This window comes from Saccopteryx leptura, chromosome 2, assembly GCF_036850995.1.
Source record: "Saccopteryx leptura isolate mSacLep1 chromosome 2, mSacLep1_pri_phased_curated, whole genome shotgun sequence".
Classification (NCBI taxonomy): Eukaryota; Metazoa; Chordata; class Mammalia; order Chiroptera; family Emballonuridae; genus Saccopteryx; species Saccopteryx leptura.
Window position 1 is genome coordinate 330,303,293 of NC_089504.1, and position 23,856 is coordinate 330,327,148.

At 44.0% G+C, this 23,856-nt stretch overlaps 1 protein-coding gene across 1 annotated transcript in view; it reads left to right on the plus strand.

The window, feature by feature from the left end:
• The first annotated feature begins 14,384 nt into the window (after positions 1-14,384).
• Positions 14,385-23,856, plus strand: part of UBE2G1 (ubiquitin conjugating enzyme E2 G1) — a 117,189-nt gene continuing 107,717 nt past the window's right edge. The window contains exons 1-2 of the mRNA XM_066364348.1: positions 14,385-14,390; positions 16,361-16,829. Of these exons, the coding sequence (XP_066220445.1) occupies positions 14,385-14,390; positions 16,361-16,829 (475 nt within the window). The remainder of the gene's footprint in view (positions 14,391-16,360; positions 16,830-23,856) is intronic.

Here is a 23,856-nt window from a genome sequence, read left to right on the forward strand (position 1 = left end):
TTCGTGGTTCCCTATACTCTTCATCAAGCCATCATATGGCCGCCTTCTTCTCACTATTCAAGTCTTAATTCAAATGTCACAGCCTCAAAGAACCTTGCCTGACCAACTTTTAGTTAAGGTAATCTTTCCAGGCAGCCTTTCCTGATAACCTATTTTATTTTCTTCAGAGCATATCTCAATTTGTGCAATTATCTTTTTATTTATTTACTTTTAATTTTCACTTATTGATTTTAGAGCGAGAGAGGAAGGGAGAGGAGGAGAGAGAGAGAGGGGAACACTGATCTGTTCCTGCATGTGCCTTGACAGGGTAGCAAGCTGACAACCTCTGTACTTCAGGATGATGCTCTGACCAACTGAGCCATCTGGCCAGAGCTACGATTATCTTTTTAATTTGTTGACTGGTCGACTGGTTGACTGTCAGTTCCCACTAGAATGTACACTCTTTGAAGGTCTTGTCTTTTTGTTTGTTTGTTTACTACTGACTCAGCTGTGTCTAAAATAGTACTGGCACAGAGTAGATCCTCATAAGTATGTGCTAACTCATTTCCTCTACTGACCATTGACTATTTGTTCCTCTGTCTTTGCAACTCTGGCTTTGGCCTGTCCTATTTCCTGATCCTTTTCTCACCGAGGTCCCCCACAATCTCTGCCACTGAAAGGACATGTTAGTCCTTTCAGTCTGTTTCTTATTTTACCTCCATGTTGACCACTTCCTTCTTCTTGTTAATTAATTTTTTAACGTTTATTTATTGATTTAGCAAAAGAGGAAGGGAGAGAGAGAGAGACTGGAACATCAACCTGTTCTTATATGTACTCTGACTGGAGATTGAACTGCCAACCTTTTTGTTTCCAGACTATGCTCTAACTAACCGAGCTATCCAGTCAGGGCATTGATTAATGTTTTGTTTTGTTTTTTAGCAGCTCACATTTATTGATGCTTACTACATGCCAGGCACTATATATTTCTTCATCTAATGTCCACAACATTCCTGATTTCCTGATGACGTATGTACTGTTGTTATTTCCACTACACATATGTGTATGCCCAGTATTTTCTCTCTAGGTTGTGGGAGCTGTGTGATACCACTCTCACTTCTGATTCACTTTTGATTTTTAATTTTTTAAAAAATTTATTGATTTTAGTGAGAGAGGTAGGGAGAGAGAGAGAGAGAGAGAGACATTGACCTGTTCCTGTATGTGCCCTGGTCAGGGATTGAACTAGCTACCTCTGCACATCGGGATGACAATTTTTTTTTTTTTTTTTTTTTTTGGTGACAGAGACAGAGACAGACAGTGAGAGGGACAGATAGGGACAGGCAGACAGGAAGGGAGAGAGATGAGAAGCATCCATTCTCATGGGGGTGGTAGTCTAGGTAGTTTGCCAGCAGTTCCTGGTCTGGTTCTGGTTGGGGGATGGCTGTCAAAAGTGGTAATCTGACCTCACCTGTGGTGGCGCAGTGGTAGAGTGTTGACCTAGAATGCTGAGGTCACTGGTTCAAAACCCTGGGCTTGCCCGGTCAGGGCAAATACGAGAAGTAACTACTACGAATTGATGCTACCTGCTTGTTCTCCCCCTACTTCTCTGTCTGTCTCTCTCTTTTCTCTAAAAGCAATAAGTAGCCTGACCGGGCGGTGGCGCAGGGGATAGAGCATCAGACTGGGATGCAGAAAACCCAGGTTTGAGACCCCAAGGTCGCTAGCTTGAGGGAGGGCTCATCTGGTTTGAGCAAAAAGCTCACCAGCTTGAGCCCAAGCTCGCTGGCTCAAGCAAAGGGTTACTCAGTCTGCTGAAGGCCCGGGGTCAAGGCACGTATGAGAAAGCAATCAATGAACAATTAAGGTGTTGCAATGTGCAACAAAAAACTAATGATTGATGCTTCTCATCTCTCCGTTCCTGTCTGTCTGTCCCTGTCTATCCCCCTCTCTGACTCTCTCTCTGAAATAAATAAATAAATAAATAAATAAATAAATAAATAAATAAATAAAAGCAATAAGTAAATAATCTTTAGCCTGACCAGGCAGTGGCCCAGTGGATCGAGTGTCAGACTGGGATGCAGAGGATCCAGGTTCGAAACCCTGAGGTCACTGGCTTGAGCATGGACTCATTCGGCTTGAACGTGGGGTCACTGGCTTGAGCGTGGGATTATAGACATGACCTCATAGTTGCTGGCTTGAGCCCAAAGGTCCCTGGCTTAAAGCCCAAGGTCGTTGGCTTTAGCCCAAGGTCACTGGTTCAAGCAAGGGGTCACTCGCTCTGCTGTAGTCCCCCTCCCCCCAGTCAAGGCACATATGAGAAAGCAATCAATGAACAACTAAGGAGATGCAACTAAGAATTCATGCTTCTCACCTCTCTCCCTTTCTGTCCCTCTCTCTATCTCTCTCTCTGTCTCTGTCACACACAAAAAAATCTTAACAAAGAAAAGTGGTAGTCTGGTAGTTCTTGGTTTTGGTCTCAATGTCTTCTGCGATGTTGCTGACTCCTAAAGACACCCCTGAAGCAGTTCACAGCTCAGTAGAGAAACCTTATCTGATTAGAAGTGCAATTAAGACATTTTTTCATCCTTAATTTTATTTGTGCTTTCTGTTTTCTTCAACAGGTTTCCCAGAGGTTCACCAACTTCATTAGACTTTTTTGAAGTACCATTTTTTTTGTCTTTATTATTCCTCTTTACTGGTTTTCCTGTTTATTGTTTATATTCTCTTTTGTACTCTTGTTTTTATTTTCTTATTTCTTTGGGTAAATTATTATTTTTATTTTATTACTTTTTTTTTAATAAGAGAGAGACAAAGAGAGGTACAGATAGGGACAGACAGACAGGAAGGGAGAGAGATGAGAAGTATCAATTCTTTTTTGTGGCACCTTAGTTGTTCCTTGATTGCTTTCTCTATATTATTATTTTTAATAAACTTACTAAGACTTAATTTGCCTTACATGTGGTGGCATAGTGGATAAGGCATCGACTTGGAACACTGAGGTCACCCGTCCAAAACCCTGGGCTTGCCTGGTCAAGGCACAAATGAGAAGTTGATGCTTCCTGCTCCTTCCCCCACCACTCTCTCTCTCTCTCTCTCTCTCTCTCTCTCTCTCTCTCACCCCCACCTCTCTAAAACGAATAAATAAAATTTAAAAATATGTTTAATTTATATGCCATGCAATTCATCCATGTAAAGTGTACACAATTCAATGGTTGTTAGTATAGTCACAGAGTTGTACAACCATCACAATAAATTTTAGAACATTTTCTTCATTCCAGAAAGAATTCTGTACCCATTAGCAGTTCCTCTCTGTTCCCCTCCTTCCAGCCCCATCCCTAGGCAACAACCAATATACTTTCTGTGTCTATAAATTTGCCTATTCTGGGTATTGATATAAATGGAATTATATACTATGTGGCCTTTCATGTCTGACTTCTTTCAGTTCAGATGATGCTTTCAAGGTTCATCCATGGTGTAACATACAATAGTACATCATTTTTTTTATAGATGAATAATATTCCATTGTATGGATATACCACATTTGTTTATTCTTTCATTAGTTGATGGATATTTGAGTCATTTCCATTTTTTTGCTATCATGAATAATGATGCTACAAATGCTTATGTATGTTTTTGTGTGAAAAACTATTTTCAATTCTATTTGGTATATACCTAGGAGTAGAATTGCTAAATAATATGGTAATTCTAGGTTTAACTTTTTGAGAAACTGCCAGACTGTTTTCCACAGTGGCTGTACTATTTTACACTCCCATCAAACATGTATGAGGGTTTCAATTTCCTTATCACCTCCTTTTTACTTTTTACAATAAATGCTTAATGCACTGTTTTTAATCTTTCTTCTTTTTTAGTATAAACATTTATTAAAGTTTTACATTTTCCTTTAAGTATTTTTTACTTTTTTTTTTTTTACTTATTTATTTATTTATTTATTTATTTATTTATTTTTTACAGAGACAGAGAGTGAGTCAGAGAGAGGGATAGACAGGGACAGACAGACAGGAACGGAGAGAGATGAGAAGCATCAATCATTAGTTTTTTGTTGTGCGTTGCGACACCTTAGTTGTTCATTGATTGCTCTCTCATATGTGCCCTGACCGCGGGCCTTCAGCAGACCGAGCAACCCATTGCTGGAGCCAGTGACCTTGGGTTCAAGCTGGTGGGCTTTTCCTCAAACCAGATGAGCCCGCACTCAAGCTGGCGACCTCGGGGTCTCGAACCCGGGTCCTCTGCATCCCAGTCTGATGCTCTATCCACTGCGCCACTGCCTGGTCAGGGGTTACTTTTTAATCTAAAAAAAATCAGTAAAGGCCCTGGCTGGTTGGCTCAGCGGTAGAGCGTCGGCCTGGCATGCGGGGGACCCGGGTTTGATTCCCGGCCAGGGCACATAGGAGAAGCGCCCATTTGCTTCTCCACCCCCACCCCTTCCTCTCTGTCTCTCTCTTCCCCTCCCGCAGCCAAGGCTCCATTGGAGCAAAGATGGCCCGGGCACTGGGGATGGCTCCTTGGCCTCTGGCCCAGGCGCTAGAGTGGCTCTGGTCGCGGCAGAGCGACGCCCCAGAGGGGCAGAACATCGGTCCCTGGTGAGCAGATTGTCGCCCCTGGTGGGCGTGCCGGGTGGATCCCGGTCAGGCGCATGAGGGAGTCTGTCTGACTCTCTCCCAGTTTCCAGCTTCAGAAAAATACAAAAAAAAAAATCAGTAAAATAATTCAATAGAGACTTATCCTGTGGCTTCGAGAACACCTGGGCACACCACTCTGTACTACCCTCTGCCAGATATACAAACCCAAATTTAATAGGCATAGGTCCAAAGTAATCTTGAAAGATCACCTTATTATTAATTTAATAGGACTGACTCATTCATTCAGCAGATATTTGTTGAGTGCCTACTGCATAGTATGATTATCTTAAATTCTGAAAACAGAGAGCTGAAATAGAGTCCTGCCATCACAAAGCTTAACAACACTTAAAAAGAAAAAAAGATATGCATCCCTGGCTAGGTATCTCAGTTGGTTAGAGCATTGTCCTGATATACTAAGGTTGCGGGTTCAATCCCTAGTCAGGACACATACAAGAATCAACCAGAAGCCTGACCTGTGGTGGTGTAGTGGATCAAGCATCGACCTGGGACACTGAGGTCACTGGTTCGAGACCCTGGGCTTGCTTGGTCATGGCACATATGGGAGTTGATGCTTCAGGTCCTCCCTACCCCTCTTCTCTCTAAAATGAATAAAGTCTTAGAAAAATTTTTTTAATATTTAAAAAAAAAATCAATCAGTTAGGCCTGACCTGTGGTGGCGCAGTGGATAAAGCGTCGACCTGGAAATGCTGAGGGCGCCGGTTCGAAACCCTGGGCTTGCCTGGTCAAGGCATATATGGGAGTTGATGTTTCCAGCTCCTCCCCCCCTTCTCTCCTCTCTCTCTTTCTCTCTCTCCCTCTCCTTTCTAAAATGAATAAATAAAAAATTAAAAAAAAAATTTAATATTTAAAAAAAAATCAATCAGTTAGGCCTGACCTGTGGTGGCGCAGTGGATAAAGCATCAACCTGGAAATGCTGAGGTCGCTGGTTCAAAACCCTGGGCTTGCCTGGTCAAGGCACATATGGGAGTTGATGCTTCCAGCTCCTCCCCCCTTCTCTCTCTCTCTCTCTCTCTCTCTCTGTCTCTCTCTCCTCTCTATCCCTCCCTGTCTCTCTCTCTCTCCTCTCTAAAAATTAATAAATTTAAAAAAAATCAACCAGTGAATGCACAAATAGGTAGAACAAGAAATCAATGTTTCTCTCCCTCTCTCTCAAAATCAATAAAATTTTAAAAATCTTTTTAAATGCAGTACTGCACATAATAAATATTAAGATAGAAAATGTACTACATGCTAGAAATAGTAAACATAGGAATAAAATTTTTAACTTTGAGATTGAGAAAGGTTTTCTGGAGAAAATAGCTTCCTTCAAGGACCTGAAGTATGGCCTGACCAGGTGGTGGCACAGTGGATGGAGCATCAGCATGGGACACTGAGGCCTCAGGTTCAAAACCCCAACGTCACTAGGTTGAGCGTGGGATCACAGACATGACCCCATGGTTGCTGGCTGGAGCCCAAAGGTCACTGTCTTGAAGCCAAAGGTCGCAGGCTTGAAGCCCAAGTTTGCTGGCTTAAAGTCCAAGTTCGCTGGCTTGAGCCCAAGGTCACTGGTTTGTCTGGAGACCCCTGGTCAAGGCACAATGTGAGAAAGCAATCAATGAACCAACTAAGGTGCTGTAACTATAAGTTGATTCTTCTCACCTCTCTTCCTGTCTGTTGATCTCTGTCTGTCTGTCTGTCTGTCTGTGTGTGTGTGTCTCTCTCTCTCTCTCACACACACACACACACACAAAACAAAAAAGAAAGAAAAAAGGAAGGACCTGAAGTAGGAATTAGTAGGAATTTATCAAGTACATAGTAGAAAAATGTGTTCTGGGCCATTGGAATAGCAAATGGAAAGACCCAGAGGTGTAAATAAAACCTTGACCTTTTGGAGGAAGGAAAAGAAATGTTTCAGGAGAGGAGAGTGTCAGGAAGAGGCCACAGGATGAGTCAGGATGAAGCTGGAAAGTTCCTGGAGACTAGAGTAGGAAAGGCAATTAAACTGTATCGGAGAGCTTGGAGTTCATCCTAAAACAGCTGGGAGGCCATGGAAGAGTTTTGAAGTAGGGATGGAACAGTAGCAGATTTTTATTTTGAAAGTTTTGCTCTGGCTGCAGAAAATAGATGAGGGGAGGGAGGGTCAAGACTAGTGGCCAGGAGACCCTTAGGGAGTTGTGGCAGTCATCTAGGCTTGGATTAAGGAGTGTCCACAGGAGTGGAAACTAGGAAACATTTAGGTCTTGGTGACAAATCAGACGTAGGGATGAGAAATGAGGCACACCACAGGTGACTCTCTTGTTTCTGACTTAGGTGACTGGGTACTCTTGGTTGTGACAGAGCAGATCTGGGGAGAAGATGATGGGTTCCAACCACAGTAGTTTGAGGGGCTCATGGAAAACTTCTCTACCTCTTGGCCTTATGTGAACCTGGCTGTCTTTGAAGGACTCAGTTTCCTCAGGGAAAGTGTCTTCTCTCACATCCCACGGACCTCAGGGCTGGCAGGCCGAGCATCTCTTTCTTGTTCTGCATTGCTGCTTTCCAACCTTTTCTCCCTTTCCTTCCACTAACCCTAGCTCTTTTGAGGTTAATGCCATCTACCTGAACCACTTATTACTCCCTTTATTGCTATTACCTGTGGACCCATTCTCCAATGACTTTGGCTCCTGGCTCACAGTCTTTCTGTTCATCCTACTCTGGCCCTCACCTGGGGGACTTAATTACCCACGTGGATACTGTATCTAGTACTCCTGCTTGCCACCTCCTTGATTGCCTCCTCCGCCTTTATGCCAGCCAGCCTCTCCCATGTTCACATGAGACCACCTCACTACCCATGACTATACCACAAACGAGTTCTGAATTTCTGACCACCATGTCCTATCCTCCCAGCTCACTTCCTTTAGTGTTTACACCACATAATTCTTTAATTTCATCGAGACCTCATTATTTATATCACTTTTTTACTATTCATCAGCTCCCTCCTGTTTTTACTTCCTTCTCTATTCAGGTTAGAGAAGAGTCCATTACTATAGTCACTGTTTTCATACACTCTCAACAAACCTGCCTGTCTCCATCTCTCTCCTTTACTTGATTGACTAATCCCCAACCCTAAATGCATCTACTTGCCTTCTCCATGCCTGCTCCTGAGCAGATGAACATTACTAGAAAAATTACTGAACTGTGCCTAGTGGTTCCACTTTCAGTTCATGACCTCAAACCTTATATAAACACTCAACAATGAAATCTCTATTTCCTCACCTTACATTAGCCCACTCTGCTTTTCCTGCTGTCAGCACTGCTCCATCAAAATCCTTCTATCAAGAATAACAACTTGGCCCTAGCTGGTTGGCTCAGTGATAGAGTGTTGGCCTGGCATATGGATGTCCCGGGTTTAATTCCTGGTTAGGGCACACAGGAGAAGCAACCATCTGCTTCTCCAACCCTCCCTCTTCCTCTATTTTCTCTCTTGCTCTCTCTCTCTCTCTTTCTCTCTCTCTCTCTCTCTCCCCCTCCTGCAGCCATGACTTGATTGGTTTGAGTGCATTGGCCTGGGCGCTGAGGATGGCTCCATGGAGCCTCCACCTCAGGTGCTAAAAATAGCTCAGTTGCAAGCATGGTCCTAGATGGGCAGAGCATCATCCCCAGAGGGGGTTGCCAGGTGGATCCTGGTTGGGACTCATGTGGTAGTCTGTCTCTCTATCTCCTTTCCTCTCACTTGGAAAAAGAAAAAGAAAGAAAGATAAACAACTTTCTAGTTCCACAATTCAGTGAACACTTCTCTGCCCTCATCTTTCTCCACTTCTCAGCAGCACATGGCAGTTGGCCATTCTTTTCTCCTAATACTGTCTTCCGTCTTAGCTTTTATTACACCACACATTGGGTTTCTCTACTTTTTGTTCACTCCTTCTCAATCTCCATTGCTGGATCCTTCTTTCTTCCCTACCTGCCCTCTAAATCTAAATATCTGGGTGCTTGTAGACTCATTATTAGGTTAAAAAAAAAAAAAGATGCCTGACCTGTGGTGGCACAGTGGATAAAGTATCGACCTGAAATACTGAGGTCTCTGGTTCAAAATTCCAGGCCTGCCTAGTCAAGGTATAGATACACATACATACATACCTGAAACCTATGAATTCTTTTCTTGTGTGTGACAGAGATAAAGAGGGAGACAGAGAGAGGGACAGATAGGGACAGACAGACAGGAAGGGAGAGAGATGAGAAGCATCAACTCTTCGTTGCGGCTCCTTAGTTGTTCATTGATTGCTTTCTCATATGTGCCTTGACTGGGGGGCTTCAACCGAGCCAGTGACCCCTTGTTCAAGCCACAGACCTTTGAGCTCAAGCCAGCAACCATGGGGTCATGTCTATGATCCTATGCTCAAGCCAGTGACCCCGTGCTCAAGCCAGATGAGCCCACACTGAAGCAACGACTTCAAGGTTTCAAACCAAGTCCTCTGCATCCCAGTCTGATGCTTTATCCACTGTGCCATCACTTGGTCAGGGCCTATGTATTCTTATTGATTAGTGTCACCCTATTAAATTTAATTTCTAAATTAAAATAAATAAATAAAAACAAATAAACAAACAAACAAACCCAGCTTGTTACATTCTCTCACTCCCTAAGCAACCAAATGCTGATCTCTCCAAGTTTGTAACAATAGCTTTAGCCTCTTCTCTAAGCTCTGAGTCCTATATATGCATATGCTAATTTGACATCTCTGCTTGAATGTCTAATAAACAGCTAAAATAGAATTCAACCAAAATAGACCTCTTAATATCTCCCTTCCCCCAAAACTATTGTTCCCTTCCCCCCTTTTCTTTTTCAGAGAGAGAGAGAGAGAGAGAGAAGCATTTACTTTGCTCCCCTTAGTTGTACACCCATTGATTGCTCGACTGGTGACCCCTTGAGCCCTGGGATTGAACTGGTGACCTTGGCACTCTGGGACTACATTCTGGGACAATGTTCTATCCACTGCCCTACCAACCATGGCTCTTTCACCCTTTTTGAAATCAAGTGAATCATTCCAGGAATCAGCAACTCAGGAGTCATCTTTCCCCTTCACCCACATTCAATCTGTCAGCAAGCCCTTTTTATTTTTCTTCCAAAATCTATCTCAAATCCATTCCCCATCCCCCTCCCCGCACCTGCTTTACCACCCCTGCCTCAATCCTGGTTCAAGCTACCACCTTTGGCCTCATCTTCTGCAATAGCCTTCTGACTGGTCTTCCAGCAACTCTTCTTTTCAGTAAGCACTAAAGGGAATTTTATACAATTCTAAATCAGATCACACCCCTTTCGGGGCTCCCATTGCAACTAAACTAAAATCCAAACTTTTTGCTGTGGTCAACAAGGACCGTTGTAAGATGACCCCTGACTACCTCTTTAACCTCCTCTTAACCCCCTTTTCAGCAGGCTCCAGTGGAACCACCCACCCAAGCTGATCTTTCTTGTCTTTGGACAAGCTAACCTCTTTCTTACCTCAGGGTCTTAGTATTCTGCTGCTTGAAATCCTTAAGTGGCATGTTCTGTGTGTAATTCAGATCTTAGCTCAAATATAATCTCTTGAGAAAACTTCCCTACCTTTATCTACATAAACCCTTTACCACAGTTATTAATTCACTCTATTACCATCATTTTGTTCACTTATCATAATCCAAAGCTGATTTGTTTACTATTTGTTTACTTTTTTAGAGAGACAGGAAGGGAGAGAGATGAGAAATATCAACTCATAGTTGTTGCACTCTTAATTGCTTATTGCTTTTCATACATGCCTTGACCAAGAGCTCCAGTCAAGTCAGCGATCTTGGACTCAAGCCAATGACCTTGGGCTCAAGCTACCCACCATGGGGTCAGTCACGTCTATGATTCCACTCTCAAGCCAGAGACCCCACACTCAGCTGGATGAGCCTGCACTCAAGCTAGTGACCTTGGGGTTTTTAAACCTATGTCTGGTCAGGCTATGTTTACCTTTTTTTTTTTTTTTTGAGAGAGAGAGGAGGAACATCAGGGACAGACAGAAAGGAAGAGAGAAGAGAAGCATCTATTCTTTGTTGCAGCACCTTAGTTGTTTATTGATTGCTTTCTCATATGTGCCTTGACTGAGGGAGCTACAGCAGAGTGAATGACCTCTTGCTTAAAACACCAACCTTGGGTTCAAATCAGTGACCTTGTGCTTCAAGCCAGAAACCTTTGAGTTCAAACCAGTGACCTTTGAGCTCAAGCCAGTGACCATGAGGTCATGTCTATGATCCCAGGCTCAAGCTGGTGACCTCAGGATTTTGAACTTGGGTCCTCAGCATCCCACGTGATACTCTATCTACTGTACCACCACCTAGTCAGGCTGTTATTGTGATATTTATTTATTTATTTATTTATTTATTTATTTCAGAGACAGAGAGAGAGTCAGAGAGAGGGATAGATAGGGACAGACAGACAGGAACGGATATTTTAAAATACCAGACAAAGCAAGAAAATCCTAAGAATATCCAAGAAAAAAAAAGACAATGAACCCAGATCATCTACAATAGAACATGAATCAACACCAACACTAGATGATGCTAGAAGACAATGGACCAATGGTTTCACAGTTTTAAAGAAAAATTATTTGTGGCCTGACCTGTGGTAGAACAGTGGATAAAGTGTTGACCTGGAATGCTGAGGTTACTGGTTCGAAATCCTGGGCTTGCCTGGTTAAGGAACAGATGGTAGTTGATGTTTCCTGTTCCTCCCTTCTTTCTCTCACTTCCCTCTCTAAAACGAATAAAGTCTTAAAAAAATAAAACTGACAGTGGTAGAGCATCGGCCTGGTGTGCAGAAGTCCCGGGTTCGATTCCCGGCCAGGGCACACAGGAGAAGTGCCCATCTACTTCTCCGCCCCTCCCCCTCTCCTTCCTCTCTGTCTCTCTCTTCCCCTCCCGCAGCGGAGGCTCCATTGGAGCAAAAATGGCCTGGGCGCTGGGATGACTCCTTGGCCTCTGCCCCAGGTGCTAGAGTGGCTCTGGTCGCAACGGAGTGATGACCCGGAGGGACGGAGCATCGCCCCCTGGTGGGCGTGCCGGGTGGATCCCGGTCGGGCGCATGCGGGAGTCTGTCTGACTGTCTCTCCCCGTTTCCAGCTTCAGAAAAAATAAAAAAACAAACAAACAAAAAAATAAAACTGAAAAATTATTTGATTTTAAACATTAAATTCTATACCCAGCTAAACTTACATTTAATTATAGATGTTTAAAATTTTGATATTTTTGGATATAGAAGAACTTAGAAAATCTGCCTCATATGTACTCATCAGTTATCTGATAATATGCTCAAGAAAAAGACGGGAGTAGACAAAAAGGAATTACACTTGAGATGTAGGATGCAGTAGACTCACCCCAGGAGGGCAACCAGGGTCAATCCTATGAAGTCTTGTATATAGCAAGCAGCTCAAATTAGAGACATAACAGAGAGGTTTCCAGGAGGGAGATTTCTAAGAAAAAAAAAAATTTGATAGACTAAAATAGCAACTGAGTGAAATAGGGAAAGGAAAAATATTAATTATAATCAAGATATTTCGCCTGACCAGGCGGTGGCGGAGTGGATAGAACGTCGGACTGGGATGCGGAAGACCCAGGTTCGAGACCCCGAGGTCACCAGCTTGAGCGTGGGCTCATCTGGTTTGAGCAAAAGCCCACCAGCTTGAACCCAAGGTCGCTGGCTCCGGCAAGGGATTACTTGGTCTGCTGAAGGTCCGTGGTCAAGGCACATATGAGAAAGCAATCAATGAATAACTAAGGTGTTGCAACGTGCAATGAAAAACTAATGATTGATGCTTCTCATCTCTCTCCGTTCCTGTCTGTCTGTTTCTGTCTATCCCTCTCTCTGACTCACTCTCTGTCTCTGTAAAAAATAAATAAATAAATAAAATTAAAAAAAAAAGATACTTCAAGAAAAACAAATATAATATCATATTTCCTCATGTATAAGATGCACTTTTTAAAAAAAATGTGGAGTGTAGGCCTGACCTGTGGTGGCACAGTGGATAAAGCGTTGACCTGGAATGCTGAGGTTGCTGGTTCAAAACCCTGGGCTTGCCTGGTCAAGGCACATATGGGAGTTGATGCTTCCTGCTCCTCCCCCTGTTCTCTCTCTATCTCTCCCTCTCTCTCTCTCTCCCCCCTCTCTCTAATAAAAATGAATAAATAAAATCTAAAAAAGTAAATAAATAAAAAAATTAAAAAAAAATGTGGGGTGTAAAAACTGGGTGCATTTTATACAGTGGTTGTAGATGTTTTTATTTGCATTTTCTGCTTTTTTGCACTTGTTTTTGCACTCATTGTTGAAGACAGTGACTCGTCATCAGACACAGATGAGGACAAGCTAATGGGTGGGAGTTGTTTTCTTTTTTTGTGGCAGAGACAGAAAGAGGGACAGATAGGGACAGACAGACAGGAAGGGAGAGAGAGGAGAAGCATCAATTCTTCATTGCAGACTCTTAGTTGTTCATTGATTGCTTTCTCATATATGCCTTGCCTGGGGGGCTACAGCAGAGCAAGTGACCCCTTGCTCAAGCCAGCAACCTTAGGCTCAAGCCAACGACCTTGGGCTCAAGCCAGTGCCCTTGGGCTTCAAGCCAATGACCATGGGGTCATGTTTATGATCCCACACTCAAGCCAGTGACCTCACACTCAAGCCAGATGAGCTTGCGCTCAAGCCAGCGACCTTGGGGTTTTGAACCTGGGTCCTCTGCATCCCAGTCTGAGGATCTATCCACTGCGCAACTGCCTGGTCAGGCTGGATAGGAGTTTTGACAGTGGTGAGGAGTTGTATGAATTTTATGATGAATAAAACTTGAGTTCAATAACTTTATGTAATACATTTTTTTTTTCAAATTTTGGGCCCAAAATTAAGGTGTGTCTTATACATGGGGAAAATACGGTAACTAGAGACTTGAGGTCCCCCCAAAATTTTTTTTAAGGAATAAATATAATTATAATCCATTATAGTATTTGGCTCTCTTAGTCAACACTTTAAAAATCATAATAGTGTAGGCCCTGACTGGTTGGCTCAGTGGTAGAGGGTCGGCCTGGCATGCAGGAGTACCGGGTACGATTCCCAGCCAGGACACACAGGAGAAGCGCCCATCTGCTTCTCCACTCCTCCCCCTTTCCTTCCTCTCTGTCTCTCTCTTCCCCTCCCGCAGCGGAGGGTCCATTGGAGCAAAGTTGACCCGGGCACTGAGGATGGCTCTGTGGCCTCTGCCTCAGGTGCTAGAATGGCTCTGGTTGCAACAGAGCGATGCCCCAGATGGGCAGAGCATTGCCCCCTGGTGGGCATGCCGGGTGGATCCTGGTGGGGCGCATGCAGGAGTCTGTCTGACTGCCTCCCCGTCTCCAACTTCAGAAAAATACAAAAAAACCCCACAAACAAACCATAATAGGTGTAAAAACTTTTTAATGATATAACAAAATACGATGATTTCATATAGGAGAATAATGAGAGGTAGCATAAAACTGTTAAATTCTTATCAGATACAGCAAGAATATATATAAGGTCTAAAATGAATAAGTCAAGAAAAAGCATTATAGCCCTGATTGGGTAGCAGAGTTGGTTAGAGCATCATCCCATATTGTCAAGGTTGTGAATTCAATCCCTGGTCCAGGGCACATACAAGAGTCAACCAATGAATGCATAAATAAGTGAAACAAATCAATGTCCTCCCTTCTCCTTTCCTCTTTCTCTCAAATCAAATAAAAAGAAAAAGGAAAATTATCATACATAAATCATTTAGAATAATGGAGGTAACTACTAGAAGAAACTAAGAGTTAAAAGGGATTGCCTCTGGCAAGCAGGATATAGGAAAGGGGAAGGGATGTGACAAAACAAGTTTTTGCTATAAGCCTTAAGATTCATTATGGCCTGACCAGGTGGTGGCGCAGCGGATAGAGTGTCGGACTGGGATGCGGAGCACCCATGTTCAAGACCCCGAGGTTACCAGCTTGAGTGTGGGCTCATCTGGCTTGAGCAAAAAGCTCACCAGCTTGGACCCAAGGTCGCTGGCTTAAGCAAGGGGTTACTCAGTCTGCTGAAGACCTGTGGTCAAGGCACATATGAGAAAGCGGTCAGTGAACAACTGAGGTGTTGCATCGAAAAACTGATGATTGATGCTTCCCATCTCTCTCCGTTCCTGTCTGTCTGTCCCTATCTATCCCTCTCTCTGACTCTCTCTCTGTCCCTGAGGAAAGAAAAAAGATTCATTATAAACTAGGTATTTACTACTTTGATAAAATTAAAAATTTTAAAAGAAAGGCTTTTGTCCAGAAAGGAGGAGTGTGGTTGGAAATGGATTTTTAATGGTTAAGCTAAGGAAGATTTGGAGCCCCTGTGATGGCTGGGGTTTGTTCTAGGGGAGAGAGCAAGTCATGTTGCAACCAGCAGCATTTTGGATAACCTGACTAAAGAGATGAGATTTCAGAGAAAGGGAAGGATTCCCCAAGACTACAGTTGTTTGTGATTTATTTCCTTATTCCAAAGTCATTTTTGGAGCTTACTTAAAATTTTTTCCCCTTATAATGGGTCCTTCAAATTTGGTAAACTTTAGTCCTCACAAAATCTGTGTTAGTTCCTGGGGGTTGTGTTCCCCAAAGGAATTTGGACTCATTGATCATGTTTATTTGTTCCTTTTAATTCTTGTTCTAGAGAGAGGGTGAGAACAGTTTTTTTCTCCTCCAGTAATTTTTACAATAAAAATTATATTGGAACTTGCTCCTCCTTTGGCTGTTTACATCTTATCTGGAACTCAAAGAGATTAAGCCTTTTGAAGGCAGGAACAGAGCTGTAGTTCTGTATTTTTAGAGTATAGGTACAAGTTAATACAGGTTTTATAAATGGAGGGAACAGATAAATTTCAGGCCATGAGGTATTACTCTTTCTTCTGCTTCATCTCTTTGTGATTGTTTTATGCAAAGCAGAAGACTGAGGGAAGGAGCAGGTAGAGCCAGTAAAGTTGCTTTTTCCAAATCCTAGATCTCACACCTTGAGTTTACACTGTAGATGCCTTTCTCAATGACATTTTGAATTGTGTGTATAACATTTTGCTAATCTCAACTCTTCTTATTCAGAGATTATTAATGATGTTTACACATTTTGTATTATGAGATGCAGGACATTTTGCTAATATCAAGAATCTTTTTGTGCATTCTTTTCTTTTTTAGATTTTTTTTAAATTTATTGATTTGAGAGAGAGAGAGAGAGAGAGAGAGAGAGAGAGAGAGAAGGGGGAAGCAGGAAGCACCAACTCATAGCAGTTGCTTCTCTCATGTGCCTTGATTGGGCAAGCCCAGGGTTTTGAACTAGCGACCTCAGCATTCCAGGTTGATGCCTTATCCACTGCATCACCACAGGTCAGGCTTGTGCATTCTTTTTGTAAAGTGAATTAACATGTAGAGTCTGTTGGGAGGGGTTTGCTTAATATGGGGCACACCACTACTAAATTCAGCTTTAACAATGACTGATTTACACAGCACGTGTGGAGTGTTAGGTGGCTGTTGGCGGCTCGCCAACAACCACACAACAACCATTTCTTTTGGCCTCTTTGCTCCCATAACACCTGCTTCAATCCGGAGGCGGTGTCTTGACCTTAGCGACCTCTTTGTCATGGCGTCCGCGGGGCGTCTACAGCCTGAGGCCTTGCTGGACAGCCGGGCGTCGACCTTCCCAAGATGGCGGCGACCCGGGCAAATACGCGTAGGGGGCGGGGCCCCGTCGCCAGAGGCGTGGCAGTGAGGCAGAGGGTAGGGCTTGCGGGCTGGCCGCTGCCGAAGTAGGCAATCCCGGCGCGCCTGCGCGGAGCGGCCCTGCGCGCAGTGAGGCTGTAGTGGGGGGGGAAGACACCGGAGGGGCCGACGGACGGGCTGAAGGAGGGAAGCGGGCGGGCGAGCGAAGTCCCAGTGAGCGCCGCCGCGGCCGAGTTACCCTCCCCTTCCGGGCGGGAGGCGCTGTGAGGAGAGCTGAAACCAAGCGGACTCGCACCGGCAGCGAGGCGCTAATACCGCCGCCCCAGCCCGGCCTCCCTCGGCTTCGGCGCTCCCGTCGTGGGGCCCGGTTTCCTCGCACACCCAGCCCCAGCAGCCCCCAGAGCCTGTCTTCGGCCTTCCGAAAGCCCCGGCGCCAGCCCGGGCCCTTGGCGGGGAGGATGACGGAGCTGCAGTCGGCACTGCTACTGCGAAGACAGCTGGCAGGTGAGCGGGCGGGCGGGCGGCAGGGCGCCGGGCCGCGATCGTGGCGAGCCGCTGCGGCTCCCCTCCTGCTCGCCTCCTGGGCAGGCGGCCGGATGGCTGAGGGGGAGCGGCAGCCGCCTGCGAGGGTGGGGAGCCCGAGGCTCCGGTCCCGGCCGGGCCCAGTACTTTTTCCCCGGCTTTCGGAGGGCATTGGGGGCGGGGACGCGCCCCAGCCTCAGCGCTCGGACGGGCCTGGCGCCCAGTGAAATTGGAGGGGAGCTGCCCCCTCCCCCACTGCTGGGTGGGACGTTGCGGGGGAGGGGCTGTGGATCCCTAGCCCAGACCGACCCTCCCAGGAGGGGCGGGTCCCGGGCTCAGGTGCTGCCGAGGCCGCCGGACCCTTGGGGGCGGAAAGGAGCGTCTGGGCCCGCCCAGCGCCGAGTGCCCTGCTCGGGTGTCTGAGCCGCGGATGGGCAGCGGGTGGAGAGAGGAGGCGAAGAAATTCGCCCCTTGCCGGATAGGTGAGGCGCGCAAAACTTCTGCCCGGGCTGCGCCAGGTCCGCGGAGTTGTGGCGGACAACAAAGCGCTGGCCTCCGTGGCCTCGTCACTGGCGCGCGGGGGGTCTAAGGACCTGGCGGGGTGCGGGACGCCGTCTCGCCTGCCTCTGCTTGGCACGGGCTCCAGCTGCGCCTCCCGGCTGGGGGAGGGTAGGAGCGGGCCGGGCGGAGAGCCGCTCGCTGGCCGGCCTGGGGCTTTGTGCTTGGAGCGATTCCGGCTCCTGCGCAGGCCTGCAGAATCACCGGGCTGTGGCCGGCGGACTCTAGATTGGGGCCGCGGCCGGGTCTTTCTCTCTAGAGGTGCCTGCAGCCCCCCTCCCCCATTGTCCCGGCCTCCGGCCGTTTGCGGCTTCCAGGTTGACTTTTTAGGGGGTTGGCTCCTACTCTGCTAGGACTGTGTGAGCCGAGCATGCGCACTGGAGACGTACGTGTGCGGAGTGTAAGGGGGGAGGTTGGCTTCACAATGCCGCCCCACGTGCTGCCAGATTTAAAGAGAAATGAACCAGCAGTTACACCTAGTGTGTGTTCTTTTCAGTTCAGCCGGATTTTCACCTCCCACTGTACAGCCAGCAGCCCTAGTCCTCAGCAGAAGCCAAAGGCAGGAGTGAAGAAATCTTTTAAAATAAAATTTACTGAGAGTGTGAGGTATTAGTTAAACCACCTTTATGACTTCTTAGGAAAAGGTTGTCAGGGGCTGTTACAGATTGTATAATTAGGTTTATTATTAGACCATGAACAAGCAGGTTTGGACAAGTATTAAAGTTCTAGATGCTTAGGGAGAGTGACTTGAAATGAATAGGTAAGTTCTTGTGTACCTATGTCCATCATGAAAAATATTTTTGAAAATAGTGAAAGAATAATAACTTGATTGCATTTTATATTTTCAAACACCAGGTTTGTCTGTGTAATTTGTTACTTTGTTTTGGATGAAGGAATGAAGATGTCTTTTTTTTTTTTTAATTCCTTTATTTTTCTTTTTTTTAATTTTTATTTTATTTATTCATTTTAGAGAGGAGAGAGAGAGACTGAGAGAGAGAGAGAGAGAGAGGAGAGAGAGAGAGAGAGAGAGAGAGAGAGAGAGAGAGACAGGGGGGAGAAGCTGGAAGCATCAACTCCTATATGTGCCTTGACTAGGCAAGCCCAGGGTTTCGAACCGGCAACCTCAGCATTTCCAGGTCCACGCTTTATCCACTGTGCCACCACAGGTCAGGCCTGAAGATGTTTTTAATTAGAATAAGTTTTTACTATATAGTGAACTATTAAACAATATGAAAATACTAAATTAGTATTAAAATAGTCCTTAATTCTTATATATTGAGAAAGATACTCATTTTATTTTTAAATTTTTTTTGTGAGAGGAGGGGAGGCAGAGAGACTCCTGCATGCACCCCAACTGGGATCCACTTGGTAAGCCCACTAAGGGACCATGCTCAGTTGCAACCAGAGCCATTTTTTAGCGCCTGAGGCTGAGGCCCTGGAGCCATTCTCAGCACCCAAGGCCAGCTTGCTGGAGCTAATGGGGCCATGGCTGCAGGGAGGGAATAAAGAGTGAGAGAGAGAGAGAAGGGGGAAGGGTGGAGAAGCAGATAGTTGCTTCTCCTGTGTGCCCTGACGGGGAATCCAATCCAGGACATCCACATGCCAGGCTGATACTACCACTGAGCTAACTGGCCAGGGCCCTCGTTTTATTTTTTTTACTGAATTTATTGGTGTGACTGGTTAATAATTATATAGGTTTCAGTAGTACAATTCTATAATATATCATTTGTAACATTTTATTTTTATCTTTTTATTTAGAAATTAAGTTTAATGGGTGACATTGATCAATAAAAGTACATAGGTTTCAGGTAAACATTTCTATAGCTTTTAAATGTTGATTGTGTATGTGCCCAGCACCCAAAGTCAAATAATTTTCTTTCACTGTCACTGTATATTTGTCCTTCTTGACTCCCTTCCCCTTGGTAGTCACTTCACTTTTATCTATTATCTATGTTTATACATCTCAGTTTTATATCTCACCTATGTGTGAAATCATATAGTTCTTAGCTTTTTCTGATTCATTTCACTTAGTATAATGTTTTCAAGGTCTATCCATGTTGTTGTAAATGGCAATATATCATCATTTCTTTTTTTTAAGTTTTATTGTTAATATTTTTAATTTACTTACTCATTTTTAGAGAAAGAAACGGAGAGGGAGAGAGAAAGAAATGTGCCCTGACCAAGGATGGAACCTGCAACTTCTGCGTATTAGAACAATGCTCCCCAATTGAGCTATCTGGCTAGGGCATCATTTCTTATGGCTGAGTAGTATTCCATTGTATATATGTACCACATCTTTACCCAGTCCTCTATCAAGGGACGATCACGTTGTTTCAAGATGTACATTTTAGGCCCTGGTGGGTTGGCTCAGTGGTAGAGTGTTGGCTGGCATGTGGGTGCCCTGGGTTCCATTTCTGGTCAGGGCCCAGAGGAGAAGCAACGTCGTCTTCTCCACCCCTCCCCCTCACCCTTCTCTCTTTATCTCCTTCTCTCTCTCTCTTCACCTCCTGCAGCATGGCTCAGTTGGTTCCAGTGGCCCCATGCCTGGGCTCCATGGAGCCTCCACCTCAGGTGCAAATAATAGCTTGGTTGCAGCCTGACCCCAGATGGCGATTGCCAAGTGGATCCCGGTTGCGGGAGTGTGAGTGGGAGTGTGTCTAGCTCCCTTTCTCTCACTTGGAAAAGCAGAAAAAAAAAGATATACATTTTAAAAGAAGTAAAAGAGTTAAGCAGTTACTAAGAAAGTAAAGTATGACTTAATAACATTGCTAGCAGTAACAGTAATTTAAATTTATTTACCCATTTGTGAACTAGCTTTAAATTTTGATAGCCACTTGGTTCAGTTTTGCACTTTTTTTAATGTTTATTTTATTGATTTTAGAGAGAGGGAGGGAGAGAGTGAAAGAGAGAGAAAGAGAGAGACAGGAACATTGATCTGTTTCTGTATGTGCTCTGACTGGAGATTAAATCTGCAACCTCTGTGCTTGGGGATGATGCTTTAACCAACCGAGCTATCCAGCCAGGGCAGTTTTGCACTTTTTAAGCAAGAGTAATTCCACATACTGATAAAACATTTCCCCAAAATTTTTATTAATGGTTGACATTTTGATAAGGCACACTAAAATATGCTTTAAGATTGGAAGAGAGGATGATTTCATTTGTAATTTTTCTTTTTTCAAATTTAACATTGATTTGAGACAGAGAGAGAAGCATCAACTCATTCCATTTAGTTGTGCACTCATTGGTTGCCTCTTGTATGTGCCCTGACTGGGGACTGAACCCACAACCCTGGCATTCTGAGACGATGCTCTATCTAACCGAGATACCTGGCCAGGCCCTAGTTTATAATTTTTCAAGACTTACTAACTATATAGTTACTTAGCTGCTTGGCCCTGGCTGGAGCAACAAATCAATGTTTCTCTCTCTTCCTCCCTCTCCCTTCCTCTGCCTCTCTAAAAAAAAAAAAAAAAGTAGAAACAAGTGGAACAACAAGTTGGTTTCTCTCCCCATCTGTCTCTAATATCAATCCAAAAAAAAAAAAAAATTAGTTACCTGCTTTTCTTGTCTTGATCAGAAACAATGGATTGTTCCTAATTAAATTTTTGAGGGGTTTTAATTAACATGCTCAAAATATAGAAAAATAGAGGCCAAGTGAAATGTAAAAATAGCAACTTTATTGGACAGACTTGATAACTATTGATACATACTAAAATAAAGACCCTGTTGTATTTTTAATAGTACATTGTTTGAACTTTGCAGTTCTTCAGATATTAAAAAAAACAGGAAAAATGGTAATCTGTAATCTCTTGAAATCTTTTAGAGTATACTTTTGGAAGGCTTTATAATAAAGTACTGTACTTTAAAACTCTTGAAATGTATAGTAGACACACAAACCTGTAACCCATTCTAGCTGCTAGAATTTCAGAAAGTTAAAGTAGTGGCCAACAATAGTTACATTTATTGAGCCCATAGTCTGCTAGTCCATAAGGATTTTAGTTCATTAATTTAGGGGAGAATTTCTTTTTCTTTTTCTATTTTTTTCTTTTTGTATTTTTCTGAAGCTGGAAACAGTCAGACAGACTCCCGCATGCGCCCGACCGGGATCCACCCGGCACGCCCACCAGGGGCGATGCTCTGCCCACCAGGGGGCGATGCTCTGCCCCTCCTGGGCGTTGCTCTGCCGCGACCAGAGCCACTCTAGCGCCTGGGGCAGAGGCCAAGGAGCCATCCCCAGCGCCCGGGCCATCTTTGCTCCAATGGAGCTTCGGCTGCGGGAGGGGAAGAGAGAGACAGAGAGGAGGGGGGAGGGTAGAGAAGCAAATGGGTGCTTCTCCTGTGTGCCCTGGCTGGGAATCGAACCCGGGTCCCCCGCATGCCAGGCCGACGCTCTACTGCTGAGCCAACCGGCCAGGGCTTTTTTCTTTTCTTTTTTAAGGTTTTATTCATTTTAGAGAGAGGGGAGAAAGAGATAGAAGGGGTAGGAGCAGGAAGCATCAGTTCCCATGTGTCTTGACCAGGCAAGCCCAGGGTTTCAATTCGGCAATCTCCACGTTCCAGGTCGACTTTTATCCACAGTGTCACCACAGATCAGGCGAGGGGAGAATTTCTATGTGTTTTGTTTTGTAGGTAAAGAAATGAAGAACCTGGTTACTTTCAGAATTGAACAGAATGATTCCTTGTGTTGCAGAGTTTCTCACCTCAGCTGTACTGACTTTTGGGGTGGGTTATTGTTCAGTCCCATACTGTACATAATACAGTGTTTGGCAGTATTCTTTTATTTTTTTAAAATACTACTTATTTTTTAAATGTTTATTTTATTGATATTAGAGAGAGAGGAAGGACACATGTGTGAGAGAGAAACTGGAACTTTGATCTGCTCCTGTATGTGCCCTGACTGAGAATAGAACCGGCAACCTCTGTGCTTCAGGATGATGCTCTTTAATCAACCAGGCTCTTCGGCCAGGGCAGCAGCATTCTTGGCCTTCACTCACCAGATGCCAGTAGTATATACCCCCTCAGTTGTAACAGCCAAAAATGTCTCTGTTGCCACATTTCCCTGAGGGACAAAATTTGAAAAATCACTGGTGTAAGGTATTTTCATTAAGACCATGTGGTGTTGTAAAAGAAGTAAGAACACCTAACAGATTTTTAAAATCGGATAGGTTGTGTATTTTTTTGTGGATATTATTAGACTATGATTTGATTCCTTTGTGAATTCAGCAGTGGCAGCCTAGTTTTTGCAGTGCATTATGCTAAACACTAAGAAATCCTATAGCACAAGAGATCATTTTAAACATTTTTATTATTTAAAAAGTTATAAGTGCTGGGTAAAACTATGAGGGCAAGAAGGTATAGTGTTTCCACCCTGATCTCAAGTTCTTTGCTTGAAAGTAGCCGTCAGTGATAATTTTGTGTCTTTTCTAGAGAGATTCTTTTATATATGTATATTTGGGCTAACATTTACTGAGCACTAACAGGTACCAGACACTGAGAGCTTTATATATATTATCTTATTTAATACTTTCAGTAAGGAATAGAGGCTTAGAGAGGTTAACTAATTTGCCCAAGGTTACACTGTATTTACTGTAAAGTAGTACCAAAATGTATAGTTTTTTTAAAATTTTTATTTATTTTTTTATTTTTGTTTATTGATTTTAGAGAGAGAGAGAGAGACAGGAACATTGAGCTGCTCCTGTATGTGCCCTGACCATGGATCAAACTGGCAACCTCTGTGCTTCGGGATGATCCTTTAACCAACAAAGCCATCTAGCCAGGGCCACAATATATAGTTTTATTATTTAGTTTATATAAGTTAATACACATTATATTTGGTGACAGTCTGCATATAATTGTAAAATTAGACATCTTGATTATTAATAGAATGATATCTTTTGTAGAAACTGAAAATACATTCATTACTATATTGTTGCTTGTGACTTCTTTGTCTCAGGTGAAGAGTGTTTGTTTGCATTAAGATGAGTTTCAAGCCTTGGCTGGATAGCTTGGTTGGTTATAGCAGTGGTCCCCAACCCCGGGCCTCGGACTGGTATTGGTCCGTGGGCCATTTGGTAACAGTCCGCAGAGAAAGAATAAATAACTTACATTATTTCCGTTTTATTTATATTTAAGTCTGAACGATGTTTTATTTTTAAAAAATGACCAGATTCCCTCTGTTACATCCATCTAAGACTCACTCTTGATGCTTGTCTCGGTCACGTGAACATTTATCCGTCCCACCCTAAAGGCTGGTCCGTGAAAATATTTTCTGACATTAAACTGGTCCGTGGCCCAAAAAAGGTTGGGGACCACTGGATTATAGCATGGTCTCAATATGCAGAAGTTGCAGATTCCATCTCAGGTCAGGGCACATACAGGAACAGATTGATGTTTCTGTGTCTCTCTCTCCCTAAGTCTCTTAAAAATCAATAAAATTAAAAAGAACAGGCCCTGG